At 42.1% G+C, this 25,913-nt stretch overlaps 1 protein-coding gene across 25 annotated transcripts in view; it reads left to right on the forward strand.

Annotated features, from left to right (window-relative positions):
• Nucleotides 1–25,913, forward strand: part of TLN2 (talin 2) — a 453,861-nt gene that overhangs the window by 333,051 nt on the left and 94,897 nt on the right. For all 25 annotated transcript variants that reach the window (XR_008621180.2, XM_063597112.1, XM_063597104.1 and 22 more), the window contains 7 exons: nucleotides 956–1,084; nucleotides 3,067–3,169; nucleotides 12,880–13,088; nucleotides 14,219–14,338; nucleotides 15,353–15,550; nucleotides 16,634–16,773; nucleotides 24,357–24,450. Coding sequence is in view for 24 of the 25 variants with exons in the window: in XM_063597112.1 (XP_063453182.1) it covers nucleotides 956–1,084; nucleotides 3,067–3,169; nucleotides 12,880–13,088; nucleotides 14,219–14,338; nucleotides 15,353–15,550; nucleotides 16,634–16,773; nucleotides 24,357–24,450 (993 nt within the window). In the remaining variant the exon portion in view is untranslated. The remainder of the gene's footprint in view (nucleotides 1–955; nucleotides 1,085–3,066; nucleotides 3,170–12,879; nucleotides 13,089–14,218; nucleotides 14,339–15,352; nucleotides 15,551–16,633; nucleotides 16,774–24,356; nucleotides 24,451–25,913) is intronic.

Here is a 25,913-nt window from a genome sequence, read left to right on the forward strand (position 1 = left end):
GCCTGTAGTTCCAGCTGCTCAGGAGGCTGAGGCATGAGAATCACTTGAACCCAGGAGACAAAGGTTGCAGTGTGCCAAGACCATGCCACTGCACTCCAACCTGGGCAACAGAGTGAGACTCTGTCTCCCAAAAAAATAGAAAAAAGAGTGCAGGCTCTGGAATCAGACTGTCATTGACTAATTTGGTGACCTAGACAAGTTAGTTAACCTCTCTGTGCCTCAGTTTCCTTCTTGAGTAATAGTGGCACATAGAAATCAATTAGTATTTATTTCTGCTGTTATTACTATCATCTAAAAATGGAAAGAAATGAAAATATACCAGTATTTAGTATACTGATCAATAATTACACGTTTATATAATTATATGTGCATGTGTATATTGAGGGATGTTATCAAAGCATTTGGAGATCAGTGTTATACGTGACCAAGAGATAAAGTAGTTTTCATAAATTACTAAGGGAAAAATATTTTGTAATCTTCAGTACAGAAAAGTAATGATTTATAATCTAGAAATTTGTAAAGAGAAGCAATAAAGTTGACATAGACTTGCCCCCAGAGTCCTGGGTGTGTTCATTTGTTCATTCACTGCATCTTTCCCATGACTCTGTGTACACACATGGCTGTGCTAGGTGCCCTACCTCTAGAACTCAGCCACAGTGAATAAATGATCCACTGAGTCTAAGAGGCAAGTGCATTTCAGATAAGGGTCACTTCCGGAACTCTTACTATATCCAGTTATGAAACATACCTAATTGATGGTTTAAGGAAGTTAAGAGTAAGGTTCTAACTGAGGATGATTTTGTTCTCTCAGAAAAAATACTTGCTTTCCTTGCTCCTCCTGCTGGATTTGGAGAATCACTGGGTATATCCAGAAGGGCATTTTATAAGTTGCAAAAGTTTTGGGGACACTTTTCCCAAGCAGACTGGGTATACATATTTCCAACTCTGTTGGCAGGCCCATGAAGCTTGTGGTCCGATGGAAATCGATTCAGCTCTGAATACGGTGCAGACGCTTAAGAATGAACTGCAGGATGCCAAGATGGCAGCCGTGGAGAGCCAGCTGAAGCCACTTCCAGGGGAAACGGTGAGCTGTTAGAGCCAGCTGGGGTGCGGGTGTACCTTTTGTTATGACGTTATTAAATCGTTTGTTGTTAGGGTGTTTGCTAAAGTTGCGGCATGTTGAGAAGTTTCTAATCCTGTGGTCTTTTTCTGAAAAGAATGCCCAGGGCAGCTGGAGGAACTAGGTTTGGAGTTATGAGCGCTGGATTCTACACTCAGCTGTGTCATCAACTAGCTGTGCACGCATCCCATATCTCCTCTATGTCTCAAGTATTTTATTTACGAAGTGGGTAGCAATGAGGCTATCATGATGCACATAGAAAAGATTATCAGCAGTCATTTAAAAAAAACATTTACTTAATGCAAAGCACTAGGATGGACAACGGCAAAGTGCGTCCATACAGGAAAGCCATACTGCAAATGGAATAATGGCACTAGAGGTCTACTGTGGTCGTATTACCACACCTCCTGATGCTTATGTCAGAGTTTTGTTGGCTAAAACTTTACCAGTCCTCCTCATTTGTATGTACTTCCTTACATGACTGAACATTGCTAGTAAAATACCACCATGTATTAAGCACCTGTGAAGCACTGTACACACACAGTGTAGTTTATCGTGATAGTAACTTTGATGAGCAAGTTTTATTAACCCCGTTTACAGATGAGAAACACAGAGGCACAGAGTTTGTCACCGTTCTGTCCAATGTTATCTGCCAGTTAGGAGCCGAACCACGGTTTGAATTCAGATTTGCAGGACTCTAAAACCTGTGCTTTTGAGAGCTTCTGGCTCTTTGAACGAACTGAAGACTTTTAGAATGTAAAGGGGACTTCAGGCGTAGAACAATGCCTGGTACATAGAAAGCACTCAGAAAATATGTGTTAAATCAAGTTCCCCTAATAGTAAAAAAGAAGAAACTCAGGCTCAGAGAGGTTAAGTCACTTAACTGAGGTCACCCAGTTAATGACAGCGCTGGGATTGCCTCCTGGGCCCACAGCTTTGCAAAGTGGTCCGGAAGTCTCTTTGCAAAGTTCTATACCCCAGGGAGTGCAAGAGAGGCTGGCATGACATGTAATTCCATCTTTACATAGAGCATAGACTGGTCAGTTAGAATGCAGGAAAACATCATGAATTTTTAAAGAAATTGCTCTAATAAAGTCTGTATTGTGTCGTAACATATTGTTTGCTATAATGGACCAGGCTCTATGTTTATTGGAAAGCATTGCCTCTCTTGGAAAACATGTTGCAAGGTTTAAAATGCATTTGTTTTCTGATGCCTTTTTGTACTCTCGCAGTATACCTGGAAATTCTCTTCCAAAACCTCATCTAGTAATCAAATAATTATCCATACCCTAGGCCTTTACTGACTTCGTTCCCTGAATTTTTTATTCAGTTTACAAAGCAAAATAACATGCTGTTCATGGGAAGCAAGCACTGTGCCCATTTTCATAATCTCATTTACCACTCCAACCCTCTATTTCTATTGCATTTCCTTTCAGTTGGAACTCCTCAAAGTATAATGATCAAATTGAACAATGTTAATGGTCCCACATGCCAGGAAGGTGGTGCAGCTGGATGTCTGCCCACTTCCTGCCCAGCCATAATTAATTCTCGCTAAGGATTTGTTGCAGACTTTCTAAATTAGCTTCTAAAGGCATAATACTAATAGCTACCATTTGTTGAGAGCCTACATTAATTCTCTGAAAACCTTCTGAGCCTAGGTATTATGATCTCCTCAGGAAACTGAGGCTTGGAGAGGTTCAGTAATTTACTCAATCTCATGCTAGTAATTGGGAGGGGAGGGGGCATGGGGCAGGGATTTGCACCCAGATTTGTTTGTTCTAAAGCTCGGGCTCCTTCTCCTGTACCACCCTGCTGCGGCTTAGTGCCATTGGTGGGAAAGAGCTAGGGCTCAAAGTTTGATCTGCATGATTTTTCTAAATTATGCTAAGACCTCAGCAGATGTTCCTTTTCTTCTACGTTCTTTCCCTCCTTGAATATTCTTGTAGCTGGAAAAATGTGCTCAGGACCTGGGAAGCACATCCAAGGCGGTGGGCTCCTCCATGGCACAGCTGCTGACCTGTGCTGCTCAAGGCAACGAACACTACACAGGTGAGACCCACGCCCTTCATGCTGCTGTGGCCAGCTTCAGGCCACTGGGTGTAGTGGGGGAGGAGGAGGAGTTCATTCCTTTGACAATACACGTGACATTTTTCTCCCAGCAGTTCACCATATATTTTTCAAGCACCATGTGCTTGTTACCGGGCTTGATACTAAGCACACAAAGACTAATAAAATGTGATTCCCCCAAACCATTTATGGATTAGCCCCATTAGACTATAAAGAAATAGGAATTGTAGACTTCCAGGTCTATCTGTGAATCCTGGAATCCCGCTAAAGTAAAGGCATAAAAAAAGGTTAAAGAGAATAAGAGATGACAACAAATAAGATGTCAATGGAATGTGTGAAAATGGAAGGAGACAGATGCGTGCTAACAGGTAGAGGCAAGTGAACAGAAAGCTGAGAGGTAGGGGAACCAGCAAGGAAGCAAGCTGAGTTGTGCTGCAGAACCCTGTGGAGTGAGGCCAGGTGCCCCTGAAGGTAGGAGACTCCTTAAACAGGAGTCTCTATAAGGAACAGATTGCACAATCATCAACTCTAAGAAAAGCAGAAAAGTTATACAATGAGGAAATGTTATTGTGGTAAGAAGTCTATACATATCTCAAATTTTAAAACCAAGAGGTTTCAGTATGAGCACATTTCTTAAAAATATATATGGAAGGAAAGCTTAAGGAATTGAGTGGCTCTAGGAGTGAGGGTGAAGAGGGGAGGAGTGGGTTATGGATCATTGCTTTTGTTATACAGTAACATGCTTGACTTCTTTTTGAAATATGCATTATTATGAAAGTATAATATATGCACAGAAGACAGCATAAATCCTAAATGGATACCTTCATAAGGTCTCACAAATTGAAAGCACCCAAGAAGCCACTACCAGGATCGAGGAATCAAAAACATCTTCAGCCTCCTGGATGCTCCCTTGTGCCCCCTCCCAATCACTGTATCCCCACTCTCCTTCCCCAGAGGTAAACGCTCATGGCTTTTAACAGCATAGATTAATTTTGCCTGTTTTTGAGCTATAAGTAAATGGAATAATACAATATGTGCCCCTCGTGCCTAGCTGCTTTTTCTCAGCACTATGTTAGTGAGACTCATCTGTGGTACATACAGTGCTTCTTGCATTTCCATTATCTCTATGGTATTATATTACATGAATATAGCTATTCTTTATGCTGTTCTTGGGCATTTGGGTTGTTTCCAAAAGACACTGCCAGGAACAAGTCCAGTCCACGTTGTTTAGTGAACATAGTAAGCATTTTCTAGCTGTGTACCTAGGAATGGATTTCCTAGGTCAGAGCTTCCCCATGTGTTCAGTACATTTCTTTCAGCAGTGTATGGAAGCTCCAGTTGTTCTGTATCCTTGTCACCGCTTTGTATCATCAGTCTTTTAACTTTAGCCCTTTTGGTTTGTGTGCAATAGTATCACATTATGATTTTAATTTGCATTTCCCTGATGAACAGTGCCATCGAGGATCTTTTCATAGGTTTATTGGCCATTTTGTGAAGTGTGTTTGTGTCTTTTGCCCATTATTTGAAAATTGGGTTATTGTCTTTTCCTCATTTATAGGAGTTCTTTGTTACTTATATGTATTTCTCGTATATTGTGATTTGCATTTTTAGTCTCTTAAAGTGCCTTTTGATGAACAAAAGGTTTTATTTTAATATATTCCAATTTATACTTTTTTTCTTTATGGTTAGTACTTTTTGTGCCCTATTTTAAAACTTTTGCCTAAGATTAATGCAGATGTTCTCCTCTGTCGTATTCTAGAGCTTCACTGTTTGATTTTCATGTTTAGAACTTGGATCTATCTGGAATGAGTTTTATTTATGTGCAGTAGGATTCATTTAATTGTTTTTCCACATAGATATCCATTTGACCCAGCACCACTGATTGAAAAGGCTACTTTTTCCCAGTGATCTTTAGTGTCACTCTGTTGTAACATAAGTGAACATGTATGTTTGGACCAGTTTGTGGTATTTGTTCTTTTCCATCGATTTAATTGCCTGTTCTTATATTAGTACTATGCTTCCCTAATTACTATATTGCAGTTTTATACTAAGTCTTAATGTTTGGTAATGCACATCCTCAACTTTGTTGGTTTTCCTCAAGTTAGTGTTGATTATTCTTGGCCTTTTCCATTTCCACATAAATTCTAAATCAGCTTGTCAATTCCTACAAAATAATAATAAAAAATACTGTTTTTTTAAGCCAGTATTTTTAAACCACTATTGGAATAACATTGAATCAATTTGGGGAGAACTGACTTCTTTATATCATTGAGTCTTCTAATATGTGAATATCCATTTATTTAGGTCTTCTTTTCTCTCAGTACAGTTTTATGGTTTTCTGCATAGAAGTCTCTGTTTTGGTTAATGTGTGCATGACATAACTTTTTTCATTCTTTTACTTTCAATTTTTCTTCATGCTTATATTTAATGGATTGGGTATCCTCTGAGCTTGTCATTGTTCTTTGGGGAGGGCAGAGAGTATTTGGTGGTGTAACAATCTTTTTCTTTCAATTGGAGTATTTTGTCTGTTTATAGGTAGTGTAATTACTGATATGTTGGGGTTCGAGTCTATCATCTTACTATTTGTTTTCTCTGTGCCTGCCTATGGTAAGTTCCTTTTTTTCACCTTTGCTTGCCTCCTTTCAGATTCATATGCATTTTCTAAATTCTGTTTCCTTCCTCTTGATTAGTTAGTTGTACATTCATTTACTATTCTTTTATGATTTCTTTAAATCTAAGTTACTCTGTTTACCTCTTCCTGCATAATGCAAGAATCTTGAGACATGTTAACTTCATTTACCTTTCTTTCAATTATTTTATTGTTGTCTTTTTTTTTGTTTTTTTTTTTGAGATGGAGTCTCATGCTGTTGTCAGGCTGGAGTGCAGTGGCACTATCTTGGCTCACTGCAACCTCTGCTTCCTGGGTTCAAGCAATTCTCCTGCCTCAGCCTCCTGCCTCAGCCTCCTAAGTGGCTGGGACTATAGGTGTTTGCCACCACACCCAGCTAATTTTTGTATTTTTAGTAGAGACGGGGTTTCACCATGTTGGCCAGGATGGTCTTGATCTTTTGACCTCGTAATCTGCCCTCCTCGGCCTCCCAAAGTGCTGGGATTACAGGTGTGAGCCACCACACCCAGCCTTATGTTTTAATTCTAGGTATGTTTTCATCTCCGTAATACAGTCTCAGTATTGTTCCAGATAGTCCTTATTCATTTGGATTTCCTCCCATAGTTGCCCTTTCCATCACCCTTCGTTCCTTCTGCGTCTCCAGGAGCTTTCATTAGGGATCATTTCTCTTCTACCTGAAGAACTCCCTTCATTATTTTCCTTAGTATTAATCTACTGGTGACAAGTTCTTTCCATTTTGGTTTGTCTAAAGATGCTTTTGTTTAGCTTTTATTTTGGGTGGATAATATCACTTACACAATTTTAGGTTGGCAGTTGTTTTCTTCCAGCACTTTGGAGATGTTATTCCATTGTTGCTGGCTTCCTTTATTTCTGTTGTGAAGCTATGAAGGTAATGCGGTTTTATTTTTCCCCTTTCCTTGCTTTTTGAGTTTTTTTAGTCTTCGATTTTCCAGCAGTGTGCCTGGAGGAGTTTCCCTGCATATTTATCCTCCTTTGGGTTGCAAGTGCTCGTTGAAAATGGGATTTGTTGTCCTAGGCCAGTTTTCAAAAAATCAACCTTTGTTTCTTCAAATATTGCTTCTGTCCCATTTCCTTTCTCTTATGCTAGATCATTTCACTGTGTTTCCTACATCTTCTGTACCCTTTTCTTCTTCATAGTTTTTCTTTTCATGCTTTATTCTCAGTATCCGCTTTTGATCTATCTTCCAGTTCACTTTTCCTCTCTTTAGTGGTGTCTATTCTGCTTTCAACCCCTTCAGTTGAGATTTTAATTGTAAGTATCTTATTTTTCAGTTTTAGAATATCCATTTGATTATTTACTTATAGTTTGTGTCTCTGCTGGAATTCTGTATGTTGTCATCTAATTTCTTCAACATATTTATCACAGTTATTTAAAGTTGAAGTCCAGTATCCTAATATCTGGATAGCCTGTAGCCTGTTTTTATTGTCAGGGATTTTTTTTTTTTTCCCACCTCTTGGTTTTTCAGCCATTGGTTTTGTCTCCTGGTGTTTTCTTTTTTTTTCTTTAAGACTGAACATTGCTATTTTAAATTGTAGAGATAGTTTGAGGCCCTGAATTATGTTTTTTTCCCTACATAGGATTACTCTTCACTTCTGGCAGGTGGATAAGATAAGGACAGATCACAATAAAAATGCAGGAACTGAGCTGATTGGAAATTGTGTGGTCTGTTTCCAGTTTACCTTTGAGGGTGTAGCCCTTGTGTGTCCCGTCTGAAAGGGTTGCTGTTTACCAGGGCTATTCTGCTTTTTTGGGCTCAGAACTATGCTTTTTCTCTTCCTAGCCCCATGAGATATCAAGAAACTTTACTCAGCTTCTTGGCAATAGGTTACAAATTAGGAAATGCCTTTAGAGAAAAAGCAATCCTAAACATTGGACTCACTCCTTCATTTCAAGATCTTGGCCCTCTTTACCTTGGTGCCTTGGTATTTCTCCAGTGTCTTCAAATAAATGTTTTATATATGTTTTCCAGAGTTTCTGTGTGGGAAGGCTGATTTTCAGTAAGTTATTCTGCCATCACTACAAGCAAAATCCTCTTTGATTTGTAAAAACTGTATACATTTATTACTTTGAAAATAAAAATTTTAATGAGCACAATAGGAACGCAAAGTTATAGTACAGTATATAAAGTACCTGCAATAATAAGAATGCAAAATTTGATCCCAATGGGAAGGTAGGGGAAATTTTCAGAGCAGAATTGACACTTAGCGAGGGCTTTGTGGATTGTTTAGGACTCCTTTAGCATTCTAGGAGGAGGAAAAGTATGATAAAATTCTTAGAAAATCATAGGGTAATATGAGAGATTTAAATTTCAAAAATGTCTACACTTTCCCGAAATCTTGCCAGCTGTTGTGTAGATGATGAAATGCATATTTAGTAGAGAAAAGACTACTTTACATGTTGCGTCATCTCATACCAATAACACCCAGGAAGACATGCTGTCTAGTTGGTGTCTGAAAAACAGCCTAGAAGTAGCCCCATTTAATTTTGGCAGGCACTGGAAGGCAGTTGCATAAGTGAGCACTGCATGTATGATGCCTTAAAGATGAGAGAAGGATGATGGAAGGAACTGAAGATGGTGAAAGTAATAGGCAAAGAGTAAGTGAGAAATAAGAGGATAACGCTGAAAAGTTAGGCCAGGGTCAGATCCTAAAGGGCCTCATAAGCTGAAATAAATGAGTTATACTTTAACTGAAGAATATGTGAACATGTTTTTCATCTGTGGACACAGTTCAGATTGCTTTTTGTATAGGTCGCCCTTCCTCCTGTGTGTAGAATAGATTGGACGGAAACAAAGTGGTAGGCAAGCAGGCTGTTGCATTAATCCAGGTAAGAGATGGTAGTGTCCTACAGTGGAGACGAAGTGGTCGATTGAAGAAGCAAAAACCCAATCGTTCTTGGTGACTGGTTAGAAGTTGGTGGAGACGGTAACATGAACGGTTCCAAGTGTTTGGCCTTAGAGCTGAGTGAAGAGTTGTATGAATCACTGGTGGGAACACAGGACCATTGGTAGGAGCAGGGGAGGTGAAGCTCAGGAATGCTGGGTTCGGCACTAAATATATTCCATTTGAAGTGCTTGGAGAATATGCAGTGAGAGCATCATTAGGCAGCTAAATCTTTGGCTCTGAAACTCAGTAGAGAAGGCTGGGCTGGATGATACAGATTTGAAAATTATTGGTAAAATGATAATGATTGGAAGTAGATAATTTTGCCAGCAGGGAGTGGTAGAGTGAGAGACAGCTTATCAGTTGTAATCCTGAAGAACCTGGCTGGTTAGGGAGGAAACTGGCAATGGAAATCTTTGAAAGAAAGAAGAACATGGAGCTGTGGAGAGGGCAGGGAAACCAGGAGAGAGGGATGTCTCTAGAGCCATAGACACAGTTGCTGCCCAGAAAGTCATGTCAAATGGGAGACTTAAGCATCCATTAGCTTTAGGAATAAGGAGGTCACTATTCTCCTTGTTGAAGGCAGTTTCAGGAAGGTTGGAGAATGGATGGGAAGCAAGGAAAGAGAGAGCGTGTGTGGAAAACTTCTCCATGGGTCTCAGTTTCCTTGTCCATAATTGAGGTGTGTGGGGTTTTCAGAAGTTGCACGTGAGCTGCCACTGGGCTGTATTCTAATGCAAGTGTGTTTCTGTTTGGCCAATGCAGTTTTCAAAATATATTTCTGTATAGCTGATTACAGTTACACATAACCCTTTGTAAATACTTTGGAACAGATAAAAGATTTGTGTCATACCTGGTCTTTGTCTTCTGAGGTTGCTATGTGGCCCAATACTGTCTGGATACACAATCCACATGAATTCTGGTAAAGAATAGCAACCATTATGTAGAATGCGACTATATTTGATATCACTTGATATGCCTATATAAGACTCTGTTACTAAGTATCATTTAAGATCCAGATGGCAAGAATACTGTGAAAGTAATCTGTGTTTTCAAAGGACTGTGGTTATAGAAACAGAAATCTGCTTTAGTATTTCACACTGGTGGTTCTGGTATTGTGGTGCACACTTTGACTACAGGAACAGTTCCATTCGGTGGGTGTTGTTTGCTTGGGGATCTGACCCTGTAGTGATGACCATTGAGAATGTTGCTGTGCGTTCAGCCATGCACCGCCATGGGTGTTCACTGGGCTTTCTGACCTCTCGTGGCCTTCTTTTGTCCTTTTGATGGTATGGCTTCCTGTTTCCAGAAACCTGATCTCTCTCAAGAAGATCCTTGATGTGCTTTGAGATTTCACTGTGAGTCCTTAGCAGAAAACACAGGGGATGGACCAGGTTGTTCTTGGAATTTAGCTCTTCTGATTTCTGCGTTTTTTTAAATTGTATGAATCTATGAAAGGTTTTTCACTAAATGGGTTTTGCATAAACATGTCTTTTCTAATTACATATGATAAATGATTTACTCCTCCAAACTTACATATGACTCAGATAGAAGTGGATTCAAGAGTCCATATGACAAATGGGAAGACGAGGAGAGGTCTAGAAATCACAGCCTAGAATCTGCAATGGTCAGAGCTAGGAACTCAGCCTCTCCTAAAACCCATGAGAAAGGGAGGCCCAGAAGGAAAAGGCAGCAGTCTAGACCACACAGCTAATCAGCAGCAGAGCCAGAGCCAGATGAGGTCTTAACTACATCTGGCGCTTTTCTGAGCAACAGCATCCTTCAACCCTGTGCCAAAAGCTTAAGCGTAAAATGGAATGACCATTCTCCTCAGATTGTTTCTCTCCTTCACCTTAGCTTTGTTCACCTTTGTGCTTTCTCTTCTGGGCTTCTCCTCTGCCAATAAAAAGCACTTAGTTTAAAATTCTTTTATTCTGCCAGCTATACTCAGAAGTGCCATGGGATAAATGATAGATTGGTAGCTTTGTCATTTACCTTGATTAGATCGTAGTTTTATATCCCAGCTGTGTGATTTACTAAATATTTACATATTAGCAAGTCTGCAGCACTGCAAACCCATCTGGTTTTATGGATCTGAGGCCTTTCACACTCTATTGTATCTCAGAGCCTCACCCTCAGTGAGGAAAAGACCACCTGCTGTGGAGGTGCTGACTCAGCTGAAGCAGTGGCTGGTAAAGACCACACTCACTGGTGCCGAGAGACCTTCCAGCTCAGTCCTGTAGAAAACAGTCATTTCAAAAGTTCAGTGCGAGAGAGACATTGATTTGCGTATTTTTCACGTAGATCTTATATGTTCTAACAAAAAGGGCTCATAGTTCTCTACCGCAAAGAGCACTATAAAGAATATTTGACCTCAAAGTGAGGAAAGCTCAGATCTAGCTCTCTTGCCACCTCTGGAAGTGTTTGTGGGCAAGATATGTCTCAGCACCAGGCTTCATCTGTGAAATTTCATGAGATGAGCTCTAGGGTAAGCTGTTCAGCGATTCTCAGGCGTTATATATGTCCTGGCATCTCCAGTCTTCATCCTCTTCTTGGGTGTGCCAAGGACTGCGTGCCAGGTAGTAAGACTCACGTTTATTCCGCATGAGGTGGTGCTACAGCTTTAAAGGACTAGTTTATATTCATCGTTTATCACCAAATCCCATCATCTGTTTAGATGCAAATTTAAAGAGAAGGAGGCACTTCACAAAAGAGGATATCTAAATGGCCATTAAGTACATGCAAAGGTGCTCAACATCATTACCCATTAAGGACATAAAAGTTAAAACCTCATTGAGATGCAGCTACACATGCATCAGAATGATTAAATTAAAATCCGATGCTACCTGGTGTTGGCTAGGATGTAGAGCAACTGCAGTTCTTACAGATTGCCAGTGGAATGTGTAATGGTAAAGTCATTTTGGAAAACTGTTTTTGTAGTATCTTCTAAAGCTAAATATATACTTACTGTATGACCTAGCAGTTCAACTCCTAGGTTTATATCTAAGAGAAGTGATCCCATATGGCCACTTGAATATGTATATAAGAACTTTCTTGTTAGATTCATTCATAACAGCCCCAAACAGGAAACAACCCAAATGTCCATCAACAGGAGAATGGATAAACAAATATTGGCATATTTGTATAGTGGAATACTATATAGCAAGAAAAAAGAATGAACTGCCAGACATCACAACTTAACTGAATCTCACAGCATTATGGTCAGAGAAAGAAAGCCGACACAAAAGAATATATATATGTGGTTCTGTTAACATGAAGTTTAAGAACAGGTAACAGGCTGGGCGCAGTGGCTGACGCCTGTAATCCCAGCACTTTGGGAGGCCAAGGTGGGCAGATCATGAGGTCAGGAGATTGAGACCATCCTGCCTAACACAGTGAAACCCCGTCTCTACTAAAAAAAGAAAATGCAAAAAAATTAGCCGGGTATGGTGGTGGGCATCTGTAGTCCCAGATACTTGGGAGGCTGAGGCAGGAGAATGGCGTGAACCTGGGAGGCAGAGCTTGCAGTGAGCCAAGATCGCGCCACTGCACTCCAGCCTGGGCGACAGAGCGAGACTATGTCTCAAAAAAAAAAAAGAACAGGTAAAAGTAGTCTAAGGTAATAGACGTTAGAATGGTGATTACTTCTGGTATGAAGGGAGCATTGACTGGCACAACTGATGGTGGATATGTGGCTGTATCCATATGTACCAATTCACCGAGCTGCACATGTAGACTTGTTCACTGTAGTGTACTGTAAGTTATACCCCAGAAAGACAATTGAGAAGAAAGGTGCTTTTAAATGGCCTCCCGCAAACGTGTGCATGAACATACCCAGGTAATTCCATCTGTGTACTCACTCCCATGCGCTTGGTGTTCTAGGTCTAGGGACAGTGGGGCAGTGGGAGCAAGGGAAGTCAGGGGGAAGAAGTCTTTAGTATTGCATTTGTTATTAATGTGTCTCTTGGTTTGGCCCAGAGCCAGGGGGATATGTTTCTGAAGCCAGCTACTTCTTTGAGAAACACAGCAATTCAAATTTTATGAAGACTAATCTGCAGCTTCCCTTCTCTGCCAGGCCCTGGTCCAGAAGCTTATTCCTAAGTAAAATGTGCCATTTAGATGGAGTCTAATTGGAAATCTGATGGACTTTTTTCCCCAGGGGTGGCTGCTAGAGAGACGGCCCAAGCTCTGAAAACACTGGCCCAGGCCGCCCGTGGAGTGGCTGCATCGACAACCGACCCCACGGCTGCCCATGCCATGTTAGATTCTGCTCGAGACGTGATGGAGGGCTCCGCCATGCTCATTCAAGAGGCCAAGCAGGCCCTGATTGCACCTGGAGATGCAGAGCGTCAACAAAGACTGGCTCAGGTGAGGCTAGGAATGAGAAATTGTGGTTGTCATGGTCATCATTAACGTGGACATGTGGTCGGGCTGTCTCCTGGACACTTTTCCCTGATATGAACACTGACACAGCAGATGTTTTCAGAAACTTCCAAAGGTCATAACGATGCTGGCCATACATGATACTCACTTTTGTAAGTCTTGCCTAGTATTCTCCATAGTAATGTGTGATCTGCTTAATTCACAGTCAGCAGAGGGCATGGGGGCCTTTGAATTCTGTCCTTGGGAGTTTCAGAGCCAGGACATAACATGCTTGTTTTGGGCCTATGTGTGCTGAGCTATATTGCTGTTCCTTGCCAGGGAATGAGGTAGATCCGCTAGGGCTGGCCACTCAGAAGTTTTCAACCCTGGCGCTCTATTACTTCTTTAAATGATTCTTCGACTGCCTGATGGAACCAGTTAGCTAAGGAGCATCCAGGCAGAGTCCTAGACGTGGGGCTGGGAAGGAGATGGCTTAGATGAGAGGGAATGACATTCCTCACCTCCAAAGACCTTCCTTTTAATTGAGGATACCAAAGAATGCAAACAGGGAGCCACCAGACATTTCTAGGCAGTGTGAGGGCAGCTCCAGGTTGTGCTCAGAGCACCCCACTTGCCCTTGGGCAGAGTGAGGTTTGGGAGGATGGCCCCATGAGTCACTGAGCAGAAATTAACCACAGGCCTTCTAATTGTGATCCAAAAAACTCAAGATCTCCTTCCACCTCGGCGACCTCAGCAGGGCTCCCAAGAAGGGGGATATTTTCATTTCTCTTGGTATAAGAAATCTTTGCTTTAGAACCTGACCTCATGCTGGAGAGTTCTATATTTGAATCACAAAACTGTGGCTTACCCTGGCTTTGGGGAGCAGGTGGGATGTGCTGTGTCACTGTGTCGGACCCTTTGCTGAGACAGAATATTAATCCCAATAAGAGGGTGGAAAACATCTTCTCTGGGACAAGGGGCCTGGATGAGGTGATGTAAGACAGGTAAGAGTGGCAGGTGGATGCTGCTGGGTTATTTCCTTATCTGTTTCAGCTCTGCATGTTTCACTGCCCATTCCTAACAAATGTGCAGAAATGTTTATACTTAAAGGTGCTTCTCTCCCTCCACGAATTCAGGTGGCTAAAGCCGTCTCACACTCCTTGAATAACTGCGTAAATTGCCTCCCTGGGCAGAAGGATGTGGACGTGGCCTTGAAGAGCATTGGGGAGTCCAGCAAGAAGCTGCTTGTGGATTCGGTGAGAGGCTCTTAGATTGAGAAAGGACACTGGGGGACTAGGCTCGCGTTAGGTGTGAGTGAAGTCTTCTTCTCTCCATGAGATCTCTGAGCAGCTAACCCTTCCTTTAGGAGTCCTGTTTTTCCCGCCAGTCTTTGTTTTCCATGTTTTGCTGTCTGATCAACAAAGTTCCCAGGTGGAGCTTTTAAAGTTTACTTTTTCTTTGAGCCCATGTTGCCATTTCCTCTTGGATCGTCCCAGTGAGACAGGCAAAGGGGTATGTGGTCACCTGTCTTCTCATCAGGACATCTCAGATAGTGACAATCAGGTGTTGGAAGGGTACATGTGTCCAAGACTCAGTGAGAGAGCGAGTAGTCTGAGGAATTTCACCTTGGGGCCTTTTCCCTTCCCTGCTTTGTGAGTCTGCTGAAGGAGGGTTTGTGCTCGTGCATCTTTATTTCTTCTCTGCACAGGTATAGAGGCAATGTATGTGGGTGATGAATAGAGTCTAGCTTAACTCCCTAGAACTTTTCACAAATGGTTATCATTCTGCTAGATGACATTTAAAAGTTATTAGCAAAGGCCACTAATATAATTGGTGGCTCTTAGTTTGGAAGAACATGATTTGAAGTTTGAGAGCATCTGCCTTTTAGTTTACAAAGCTAAAACTTAGCTTTCATCTTAACAGAGACAAAATAGGGTAGAGTTTTAGAGAATGGACCCTGGAGTCGGATTGCCTTGGTGTGGATCCTGTCTCTGCCACTTAGGAAACCTTGAGCCCCTGTAGATAGCTTACATTTTTAGATCCACAGTGTCTAGCACTGAGCAGGTGTTTGATACATTTAAATGAATGAATGGATGTATATGTTGGTGGTCAAACCTATTAATAAAATGGGCTCAGATGACTCAGAGCCTTTTAATCGTGATGACTCAAATGCATCTCTGAAGAGTCTGTCTCCCCTCCACAATACCTTCCTTTTATCCCTCCCCTGCAAAGCAGAATGTCTCATGGGGTGTGCTGTCTGTTCCCCACAGCTACCTCCAAGCACGAAGCCTTTCCAGGAAGCCCAGAGTGAACTGAACCAGGCAGCAGCTGATCTGAACCAGTCTGCTGGGGAAGTGGTCCATGCCACCCGGGGCCAGAGTGGAGAGTTGGCTGCAGCCTCTGGAAAGTTCAGTGATGATTTTGATGAATTCCTCGATGCTGGCATTGAGATGGCTGGCCAAGCTCAGGTGGGTGTGGAGGTGGTTGTCTGGAGTTGACCTTAGCCTCTCCTCTCGGATGGATAATCCATCCTTGAGACTGACTGAATAGGAAAAGGAACCTGGAAACAGGCAGGCCATGGTTGCATTCTTTTTGCTGCTTAGGAAGCTCATGCCCTCATGGGAATGGCATTCCCAAAGATGCTATCAGCTTATGCATGAGGTGCTGTTAGTAATAAAGAATAACTTCTCCCACGATCCTCCAGCAGAATTCATAGTCTTACTATTTGGAGGGAGGGTAGGAGGAGGGAGAATGTTTAACAAAGATTAGAACAGCTCTTCAAATGTGGGATAATACAATAAAAATATATATGTATTTGAGGTTTAATGGACCATTCAGATGGTCTGTGTCTAATACAGAGTGTCAAGTGATTAAAAATTACCTCCTTCAGATGAACAGATAAACCCCTTGTTTAGAACAAGGGAGCTTGACTGGTCTGGTGTCAGCTTGCAGAGCTGTGTTTTTTTTTGTTTTGTTTGTTTTTTCTGCGCTCCTTTGACCTCCCTAAAAGAGATAACCAGGGTGTATCTTCTTCTAGTATCTACAAAGAATTGTTTCTCAGATGGCAACCGGGTGAGAAATGTGTGCTTTCCCGAGTCAGGAACTTGAGGGATGCAGTCAGCTCTGAATATCGAGACAGTGCTGGTCGTTTGTGCCAGGCCGAGATGTACAGCTCCTTGACAACTCCAGCATTGTTGAGCAAGATGCTGGAATCGCTGCCTGGTCTGTGCATTGGCTCACAGCTCGCTCACTCTCCTCCCACCCTGCTCCCCGCTTAATGCCTCTAGTTGTGAGAAAAGCACAGCTCTTGGCTGACCCACTTGGGGATGGATTTCTTTCCCCGTGGCATGCATCTTGATCTGAGCATCTGTTTGGAGAAGGGTAGACACTGGTCAGTGTCTCAACGAGTTAGGCATCTGCGGGCTAACTGGGTTTAATGTGATCTATACGGATAACCTGCCTGCGTGTCAGGATGCTGCTCCTAGCTCTCTGAATGCCTCCTTCAAGAAATGGACAGGCCCTAATTGCTCCGGCTCCTTTTGACCTTCCAGACAAAAGAAGACCAGATCCAAGTGATAGGGAACCTCAAGAATATCTCGATGGCATCCAGCAAGCTGCTGTTAGCTGCCAAGTCTCTCTCTGTAGATCCAGGAGCTCCCAATGCGAAAAATCTCCTGGCTGCAGCTGCAAGGTAGGAGTGGGACACAATGTGCTTTCGTGTGTGGTTAGACAGTGTCATTGCAGTCTGAAGATGTGCCTGACATCCTCCCACTTTTGCTGAGCAAAAGAATTGGTGCTGTCCTTAGGTCATGGGAGGTGGAGCTGAGAGTGATGGACACTCTGATATTTTATAAAACTGGCTCATTTCCATGTTCTTTCCCCACTAAAAATGTCTTCTGTCTTCTCATACAGCCTTTTCAGTAGAGACTTGTTTAGACGTAAGGTCCATTTTGACTTGTAAATGCAATGAATTAAACAGATTTTTTGAAGTAGCGTTATATCTTTCTGATTATAAAATAATATATGCTTCTTGAAACATCAGAAAATACTGAAAAGCGTAAAGATGAAAAGCAGTGCTCATCAAGTCATTCAACAGACTTTTACTGAGCACTTAACCCTGTGCCTGGCATCAGTGTTAGATTGAATGTAACATGTTGTATCTGTCACATGGGGAAGGCTCCACTTTAAGATGAGTAGGGAGGCAGTGGGAATAAATTGTTTTTGGAAATATATTAAAACATGAGTGTGAATTTTGGATGATTTGGGTGTCCTTCTTTCCTGTTGGTTTCACCCAGGGAAGTGGGTAAAACAGTATAGTTTCTGCTCCAGGGCCACAAGTTAGTTCAGTAACTAGTGGTTGAATGTGGTATGTGGAGCACTGCGGTGACAGCCCAGGGGGTTCTCATATCAACAGCCCCTCTTTCATTTTCCTGAACCCAGAGAGTAGTAGGGTGGTCATGATTCTGTGGTGGTGCAGGCATGTTTTCTTAGCATTATTTAACATCATATTATGTATAAGAAAGCTGACAGTGGAGAGAGATTAAAAGCAGGACTATTAGGGGATAGAGAGCAATTGGAAGCCTTTTCATAATGTGCAGATTCGTGATTTTTGAAAAGCATAGCTTTGATTCTGCTTTCCTTTTTTAAACTTGGTTTTTCAAAATTTGCGTGTGTGTGTGTGTGTGTGTGTGTGTGTCTTTATCTTTATGTCTCCCCTGGGAGATCATTGGCTGTTTTTTAAATTGTCGGCATCAAGAGACCTGAATTATATTCCAAGCTTTAATACTTGACTAACTCAGTCGCATTGGTCAGGTTGCTCAGCCTGTCTAAACTTTCCCATCTGCAAAGTGGGGGTATGAACTACATCATCCTTAAAGCTCTCCTTAGCTCTCAGCACATAAGATCTCATGGTACCCATGGTCCAAACATGTCCTTCCTCCCTTCTTGGCTTGTAGTGGGGTGTGTGTGTGTGTGTGTGTGTGTGTGTGTGTGTGTGTGTGTGTGTGAAGGGTTAGACACTGTCAGAGCAGTTTGCTTGCAAACCTTGAGTTTCTTCATTTATTCCTGGAAGGTACATTTTAACTGCAAACAATAGTTAAAGCCACTAGGGGACTGGAAAATTATCTTCCCATCTCATGCTTTGTTCGTGACTGTTCTAGTAAATAAGTGACCTCCCTTGATGGTGGGAGAGATGGGAGGTGGGGTTGGGGGTGATGTCTGTTCTGTTGAGCAGCTGTTTCTGATAGAAAACCCCCTCTTGATTGTTGCTTTTTTTCCTACAAAGGAGCCTTTGGATAAGGCAACTGACATTTCCAGGTATCAGAACTCAGATGTTTTTCATTATCTTCAATTTTTTGCATCATTTCAAAATTACAGTTTCCAACTTGGAATGGCTTCACTCTCCTAAATTGTGGGAAGGAGGGGGAATGTATAAATTGCCCTTTTGAAAGCCAGATATAGAAGGAAACAGAGCCGGAAAGAATATTGCTGGTGTATGGCTCTGTGAATAGGTGCAGGCCCCCTGGTGGTGGCTTTGAAGAAAGGACATGGGGAAAAGGGGGGAAAAAAAAGCTTTCGTTGCCTTTCTGTCCTGGCTTTTAGCAGTTGACGGAGAATTCCCAGCCTGGTGCTTTCATAGCCAAGTAAGCACTTAAAAATCATCACGTGAAAATGATTGTCTTGGGATGGAATTGTTGCGAGAAAACGCTGGCACATTCTCCTTGGTTTTTTGGCACATTTTGGCAAGCTTCTGCTCCCTGGGGCTGTTTCTCAGCAGAGACTCCATCCAGGTCAAGAGGGTCAGGCAGGCTCCTCTTGGGACACAAAGCTCTGCCAGGCTGGGGTTCATTCATTCATTGTCTTATTCATTCATGTCTTCATTACATAGATTTTCATCACAGGCCTGATGTGGGTGAGGCCCAGTGCTGAGTGCACACTGTGAATAAGACAGGGCCTGTCTTATTATGTGTGTCTTTATATCTTGTGTATTTATAACCCTCATTATGTGGCCCTGGTGGAGTTAGGCAGGACTCACCACATGCTCCGCTCATTTCATCTGGGCCTAGAACAGTCCTGCATAAAAGTGCACAGGAAGCTGGGCAGAAGGGATCTGATCATCATAGTCTCAGTCCTCAGTCCTCTGTCCTCCTTGTTCTTGAGACTGTCAGGTCCTGCCTGTCCTTCCTGTGTGTATCCTCAGAGTCCCCAGAAATGCCACTGCAGGGACCCAGGCCTGGACCAACTCAGCCCTGTCCCACTCCTGTGTTAACAGTCTCAAACCCCTTATTATTTGTGGTCTCTGTGGTCCTTCTTGCTCTGGGAAGGAAAGGTTTGCTTCTGGAGAAAAGAGTAGAGGATGTCTTTTTCCTCTGTTCTTAATTCTGCTTCCGAGCCTGGGTACGTTTTTGGGACCCTACCTGTCCCCTTGGTTTTGGATGCCTAGGGGAGAGGAAGTCATTTGCTATTTAGGGCCTGGTTTGTTCATTTTCTTCCCATGTAACTGTTTGGGTTCTGGCTCTTTTCTGACAAGTTGGGTGGAGCTGGAGACCCTTTGTCACCCATTCATCAGCCTTTTTCCCCCAACCAGGGGCTGGTCAGGTGCTCCCTAAACTTAGTCAAGGAAATAGAAAGCTAGCTTGCAGTTGCCAAAACGAAGGGGGTATCCTACCTCTGAACACCTTCCCTGAATCACTGCTCACCACCACAGTCATCCTGGCCAGAAGGACTCCAGAACTGAGAAGGCTTTAAGTCCACAGCGGCCAGCATCACACCCCCGGGCCAGGTTTCAGCTGCTTTCCAGTCCACAGAGGGTGCTTCCTAGGAACTCGAGGTAGCACCTGCCCCCCTGGCTCCCCTTTGGTCTGAGGTTCTTGCTGGACGGGGCTCCTCCTGTCCCCAAAGACTGTGAAGATGGATGGTCTAGCAAGCAGCACAAACGAGAAGAGTGCATTTGCTCCGTAAACAGAAAGGTGTACAAGAGACCTTTGCTCTCTGTGGGTCTTACCTAGAATGTTTCCTTCCCTCTATCCAAATCAGGATCTCACTCAGCCCTGACTTTTCCAATTGCTTCAGTCTACATCGAGCCCTCCCTTTCAGGCAGACTCTGTGCCCCGCAGCTGAGACTTGCATTTTCTTCCGGCTCCCTGCGAGTCCCTACATACATCTGGTCCCTTGCTCAGCGATCCATCATGCCCTGCCGGGTGTCCCGCCCTGGTACTGCTTTCTTTCATCCAACTTTTTGTACCTTGTCTTCTCATTGTCTTGCCTTTTCGATTAGATTGCAAACACCTTGCCATCCTAGAGAGCCATAAAAGATTATTTTTGTTATTTTTAATTTTTTTTTTTTTTTTTTTTAAAGAGAGGCAGTCTTGCTGTGTTGCTCAGCCTGGTCTCGAACTCCTGGCCACAATCTCTGGAGTAGCTGGGATTATAGGCACAAACCACCATGCCCAGCTAGATGATTATTATTATGTTTTTATTTATTTTTATTTTGAGATGGAATTTCGCTCCGTCGCCCAGGCTGGAGTGCAGAGGCGCGATCTCGGCTCACTGCAGCCTCCGCCTCCTGGGTTCAAGTGATTCTCCTGGCTCAGCCTCCCAAGTAGCTGGGATTACAGGCGCATGCCACCATGCCCAGCTAATTTTTGTATTTTTAGTAGAGACGAGGTTTCACCATGTTGGCCAGGCTGGTCTCAAAACTCCTGACCTAGTGATCCACCCACCTCGGCCTCCCAAAGTGCTGGGATTCTAGGCGTGAGCCACCGCGCCCGGCCTAGATTATTTTTTAATCTCTGTGCCTTGACATAACAGGACCCTGGGAATACAGAAAGGTCAATTTGGATTTGCTCTTTCCTCCTTTCCCAGGCGCCTCTTCCCTGGAGGCAGGCAGACAGATGTCTGCTGCTGCTTTTTACCTTCTAAGCTCCTGACTGGGTGACTCGTGCTAAATAGGTAATCAGAAGCACAAAGAGGTTGATTTTCTTCTCACACTCCACCCCACTTCTGTATCTACTTAAAACTTCCAGCCAGTGCTCTCACACTTCAACTGAACCTATTCAGCATCTCTGAACACTAAATAATGTTTTACCTTAACCCTTTTTAACCATTGAAGTTGTAGATCCCAATTTTTTTAGAAACTGAGAGTAGATAGATAAGCCTAGATGAAAACACTATCTCTGTAAGGTAGCATTATGGTTATTTAGCTTTTTTGTATTTTTAAAAATGAACGTATGTAGCTTTGATCACTAAAAAAAGATTGTAAAAAAAATAAAAGTAACTGTACTTCAGACCTATTTGGATTTACAAAGAACAGAGACCCTTCTAATTTTGGCCAGATTTTTTATGATGATGTAAATTGATTAATTTCTAATGGGGGGTACATTTATTGAAATTTTTTTCTTTCAAAATAACATTATAAAGTCCCTTCACCTTTTAATATATGTCATTCTATCATTTTCTATGCATATATATGTTTATTTTTAGAGGGGGAGGCCCATTCTATTCTATTTTGTAAGTTTTATTTTCCTTAATCATGTAACACATATATTCATCTGTGACATTAGTAATATGCTACACACTGACTTTTAATGGGTCCGCAGGATTCCTTTGTGGGCTGTATATTTATTTAATCCTCTATTCTTGCGTATTTGAGTTGCTCCGTATTCTTTGCTCTTATAAATAGCTGCTGGGGTTTAAAACATAAATATTGTTTTTCATTGTCAAATTTACATAACCGTTTGCCTCCGGACCACTTAGCACGTATTTAGCTGTGTAATCCCGACTGTAAAATTAGTTATGGGAATTCGTGATAGCTAAATAATGCTTCTTAGTTCTGGCTCAGTATTACCCAAGCATCTCACTTAGACACACGATGCTGTGCTGGCACTTTTGTGGATTACCCAGCCACAAACCCTTAGTCTGTTGGTTTTTGTCCCAAGTTTTTATTTGAAAAAAATTTTACATCTACAGAAAAGTTTAAGAGTTGAGGAAAACTGGCAGCTTTCCCACAGCTGTATATCCTCTGGATTCACCAATTATAAACACTTAGTTTTTAATGGAAGAAACTTTTATATAGCAACAAGGTTTTTTAAAAAACACAGATAAACAGGAAACACAGAGAGAATTAGGCTAAATAGAAAGTTTCTGTGATATGTGGAAATAGCACATATGTTGATATATGCCAGCCTATCTCAGAAGTGTGTCTCAAGGCCACCACCATGTAGAACAGGGTGCTGGACTCCCCAGGAGGTACTTTAAAAGCGCGCATTGAGGACTACACCCTCCGCAATCCTTGGAACTAGGGATTGTCCGGCTGTCTCCTTGTTCTTGTTTTGCTTTGCACCGTAGAGAGCGCAGTGTTTCCCAGTGACACCCTAATTAAATAGTGGTCACCAAATAAATGAATCACCAGAGTCAATCTTACAAAACTATTTTAGAATTTTTCCTATCACCCTAGCTCAATTTGAAATTGAAAGCAGTATCTCCTCATCAAATAATTAAGCCGATTGCTTTTGTACATTGGCAACATCATTTTCTGTCTAATTTGATATTCTGTGGGAAGCTGCAAAGCCAATTTAACTAATAAAATGAGGCATCTTTTATATTAGTGTTGGTGATTAACAGCAATATGTGCCTATTTTATTTTTGTTTAACTTGCCAAAGCTGCAGTGGTTAGAAACTGAGTAGAATTCTGGGCCCTGCCATAAGTGTGGACCAGTTATGACACTGCAGGAAAGAATTATGTATTTGGTTTTGGAGTCAGATAGGCATGAGTTTAAGTCTTATTTCTGCTGCTTATTTGTAGCATCCTCTTTGGGAGTTATCTCAGATTTTTCATTTATAAAATGCGTGGGTTTTCAATTTTAAGACTTAGTGTAAAGCTAGTCGTTAAGACAGTGTGGTATCGACAAAACATTGATCATGTAGATCAGTGCAACACATATCAATGGTGAAAAGATTGTCTTTTCAACAAATGGGGCTGGAACTATGGGGCTTACATATGCAAAAAAATGTTTTAAACAACTATGAGCTATATATTTTACTATACAAAACGTTAACTACGAATGGCCATGACTTTCAAAATTATCCATGTCATTACTTCAGACAAATTAAACAGGGGCTGCCCAGGAGGGACAGAGTCCTTGTCAATGACTTGTGCTAAATAGGTAATCAAAAGCACAAAATGATTAATTTTCTTCTCACACTCCACCCCAATTCTGTATGTACTTATGGGCTACCTCTTAGAAACAGGTAAAGTCATATAAGAGTCCCTAGTTTATTTCTGTTAATGTTAACAAAGAAAATAGCTATTTTAATGAATAATTTTGTGGTCGCTTTTGGGAACCAGTCAATCACATAGAATTTAATGGAAGGAAGAAATTTTAAAATCATAGGCACAGTTCACTTTATATCCATGTATTTAAAAATGTACAAAATATTTTGTACATTTTTTATCTTGTTCCATGGGGTTATCTTGTTCCACGGGGACTGCTGATGAAGGGTCTTAAATAGTGCTAATATGGTCTATTTGCTTGTTGCGAATTCTTTCTTATGAATGTATTAGCTTTCTTAGGAGAACTACAGTGGACCCTTGACCAATGCAAAGGTTAGGGGCACCGACCCCTGCACAGTCAAAAATTCATGTATAGCTTTTGCTTCCCTAAACTTTACCAACAGCCTACTGTTGACTGGAAGCCTTGCTGATACCATGAACAGTTAACACATAGTTTGTATGTTGTATGTTAATGTATTATGTACCGTATTCTCGTGGTAAGTTGAGCAACTAACAAAATGATAAGAGAAAATGTACTTTTCACTAAGTGGAAGTGGATCATCATAAAGGTCTTCATCCTCCTACTCGTCACATTGAGTAGGCAGTGGAGGAGGAGGGGTTCATCTTGCTGTCTGAGAGGTGGCAGAGGTGGAAGAGGTGGAAGGGGAGAAAGGAGAGGTAGACACACTGGTGTGACTTTTACTGAAAAAAAACCCACCTATAAGCAGATTTGCACAGTGCATACCCATGTTGTTCAAAGGTCAACTGTATTAGGACCCCTTCCAGATCTAGCAAATGAATAATCAGAGGCGAGGTAGGGTTTCTCATTCTGTCTTCCCTGGGTGTGGTTTATTTTTGATTGTTGTAGAGCCTCTGCAGAAGAGTTCTCCTGGGGACCCGAGCTGAAATAGTGAATTAATTGTATTTCTGGTGAGCCTGCAAAGCCTTGTAGGGGAAATTACTGTTGATCTTTAAAAAAAAAAAAAATTCTGTTTCTGTCACAGAGCTGTGACAGAGAGCATCAATCAACTCATCACTCTGTGTACCCAACAAGCTCCGGGCCAGAAAGAGTGCGATAATGCCCTGCGGGAGCTCGAGGTAGGTCCCTGGGAAGGCTGCTGAGGACTTGAGAGAGGGAGTGTCTGTGTCTGTGTGTCTGTCTGTCTATGTCTGTGTCTGTTCTTTCCCTATAGGGCTAGTTTTCTCTTCTCTGTCCCTGCCTTTTATCTTTCCTCGGAGGCTGTTAAGGCCAAAGTTCCAATCCAAGTGGAAAGAAACGGAAGAGAAACTAGATTTAGTGGGATTATCATTCCTGCTTCTCCTGTTTCCAGTAGGATGAGATGTATTTTGTTAAAGGATTCTTTATTTCAAACAGGAAGAGGCCTGTGATGTTGGGTGTAGGCTGAAGATCAGCAATTTTTACCTAAAAAATATTGGAGAGATTTTTCTGGAACAACGGGGAGAGAGCTAGAGGCTGAGATAGGTGTTCGTTTGAGTAAAAATGATTTTCCCATACACTGCATCTGTACCATGTAGGGAATATGTAAGAGGAATCCTAGGACTAACAGTACTTACACAGTCAGGATGGCTGTGGGGCCCCTAAGGGCCCAGAGCACAGTGTGGGTGCTTTTCATTTTATATTCATACTCATTTATACTTGAAAAGTTATGTATCCCCATAGAATGTGTGTGGGTAAACATAAAATCAGTGTACCTACTTGTATGTCCTAACCAATGCCGGTTATATTGAGATGCCAGACGAGTATCTCAGTAGATGTGGGTTGGTTGTCCCAAGGTACGTTCCATTTTCTGGATGATCAGCATGGGTCTGGCATGATGGGAATACCCACTGCAGCTTCTGAAGCATTTGATTGAGGCCCTGGTACTGGCACTAGGCCATTGTGCACAGCTGGAAATGAGAAGGGGATTGTTATCACAGGACCGAAGCATTCTGAAAACAGTTGAGAATGTTTCTTACATTGGCTGAATTACTACCCTATTCTGCTGTGTTCACATTTGCAAATATAAATATGTAGGTTGTTGATCTAAATGAGCTCTGTTGGCCTAGGTGCCAGTACTCCGTCCCTTATTGATATCCTTGGTTGAAAAATATGACTAGTTTAGGATTGCTGTTAATAGAACAATTTTGAATATCCAAGGAGTGGGAGGAGGTTCTTGAATGAAATGAGCTCATTCCTTACACTGCCCTCTTTCCCTCCCATCTTTAACAGCTCAGCAGTTCCCCTTCCTTCTCTCCCAGCCCCCCACCAGCCTTTGTAACTCAAATGACTGTCTTTTTGTTGGCTGTGTCCCAAAGATTGCTGGGTCCTAATGTACATTCTCACTCTCTGGGGAGGAGGTTAAATGGCTGCATCCCCAGGAAAAGTCCCTTACAAGTGGTGATCACAGTTCATTACAATGCCATGACAGAGCTAGCCATGGTTTTTGGTGGCTTAGAGACACAGAGCCAGGCCCTATACCCATGTATTTCTTTGATGAGGACCTAAACAACAAGAAACGTTTTCTATACTGTTTAAATTAAAAACAAATGAACCATCACAG

Source organism: Pan paniscus, chromosome 16 (genome assembly GCF_029289425.2).
Source record: "Pan paniscus chromosome 16, NHGRI_mPanPan1-v2.0_pri, whole genome shotgun sequence".
NCBI classification, from domain to species: domain Eukaryota; kingdom Metazoa; phylum Chordata; class Mammalia; order Primates; family Hominidae; genus Pan; species Pan paniscus.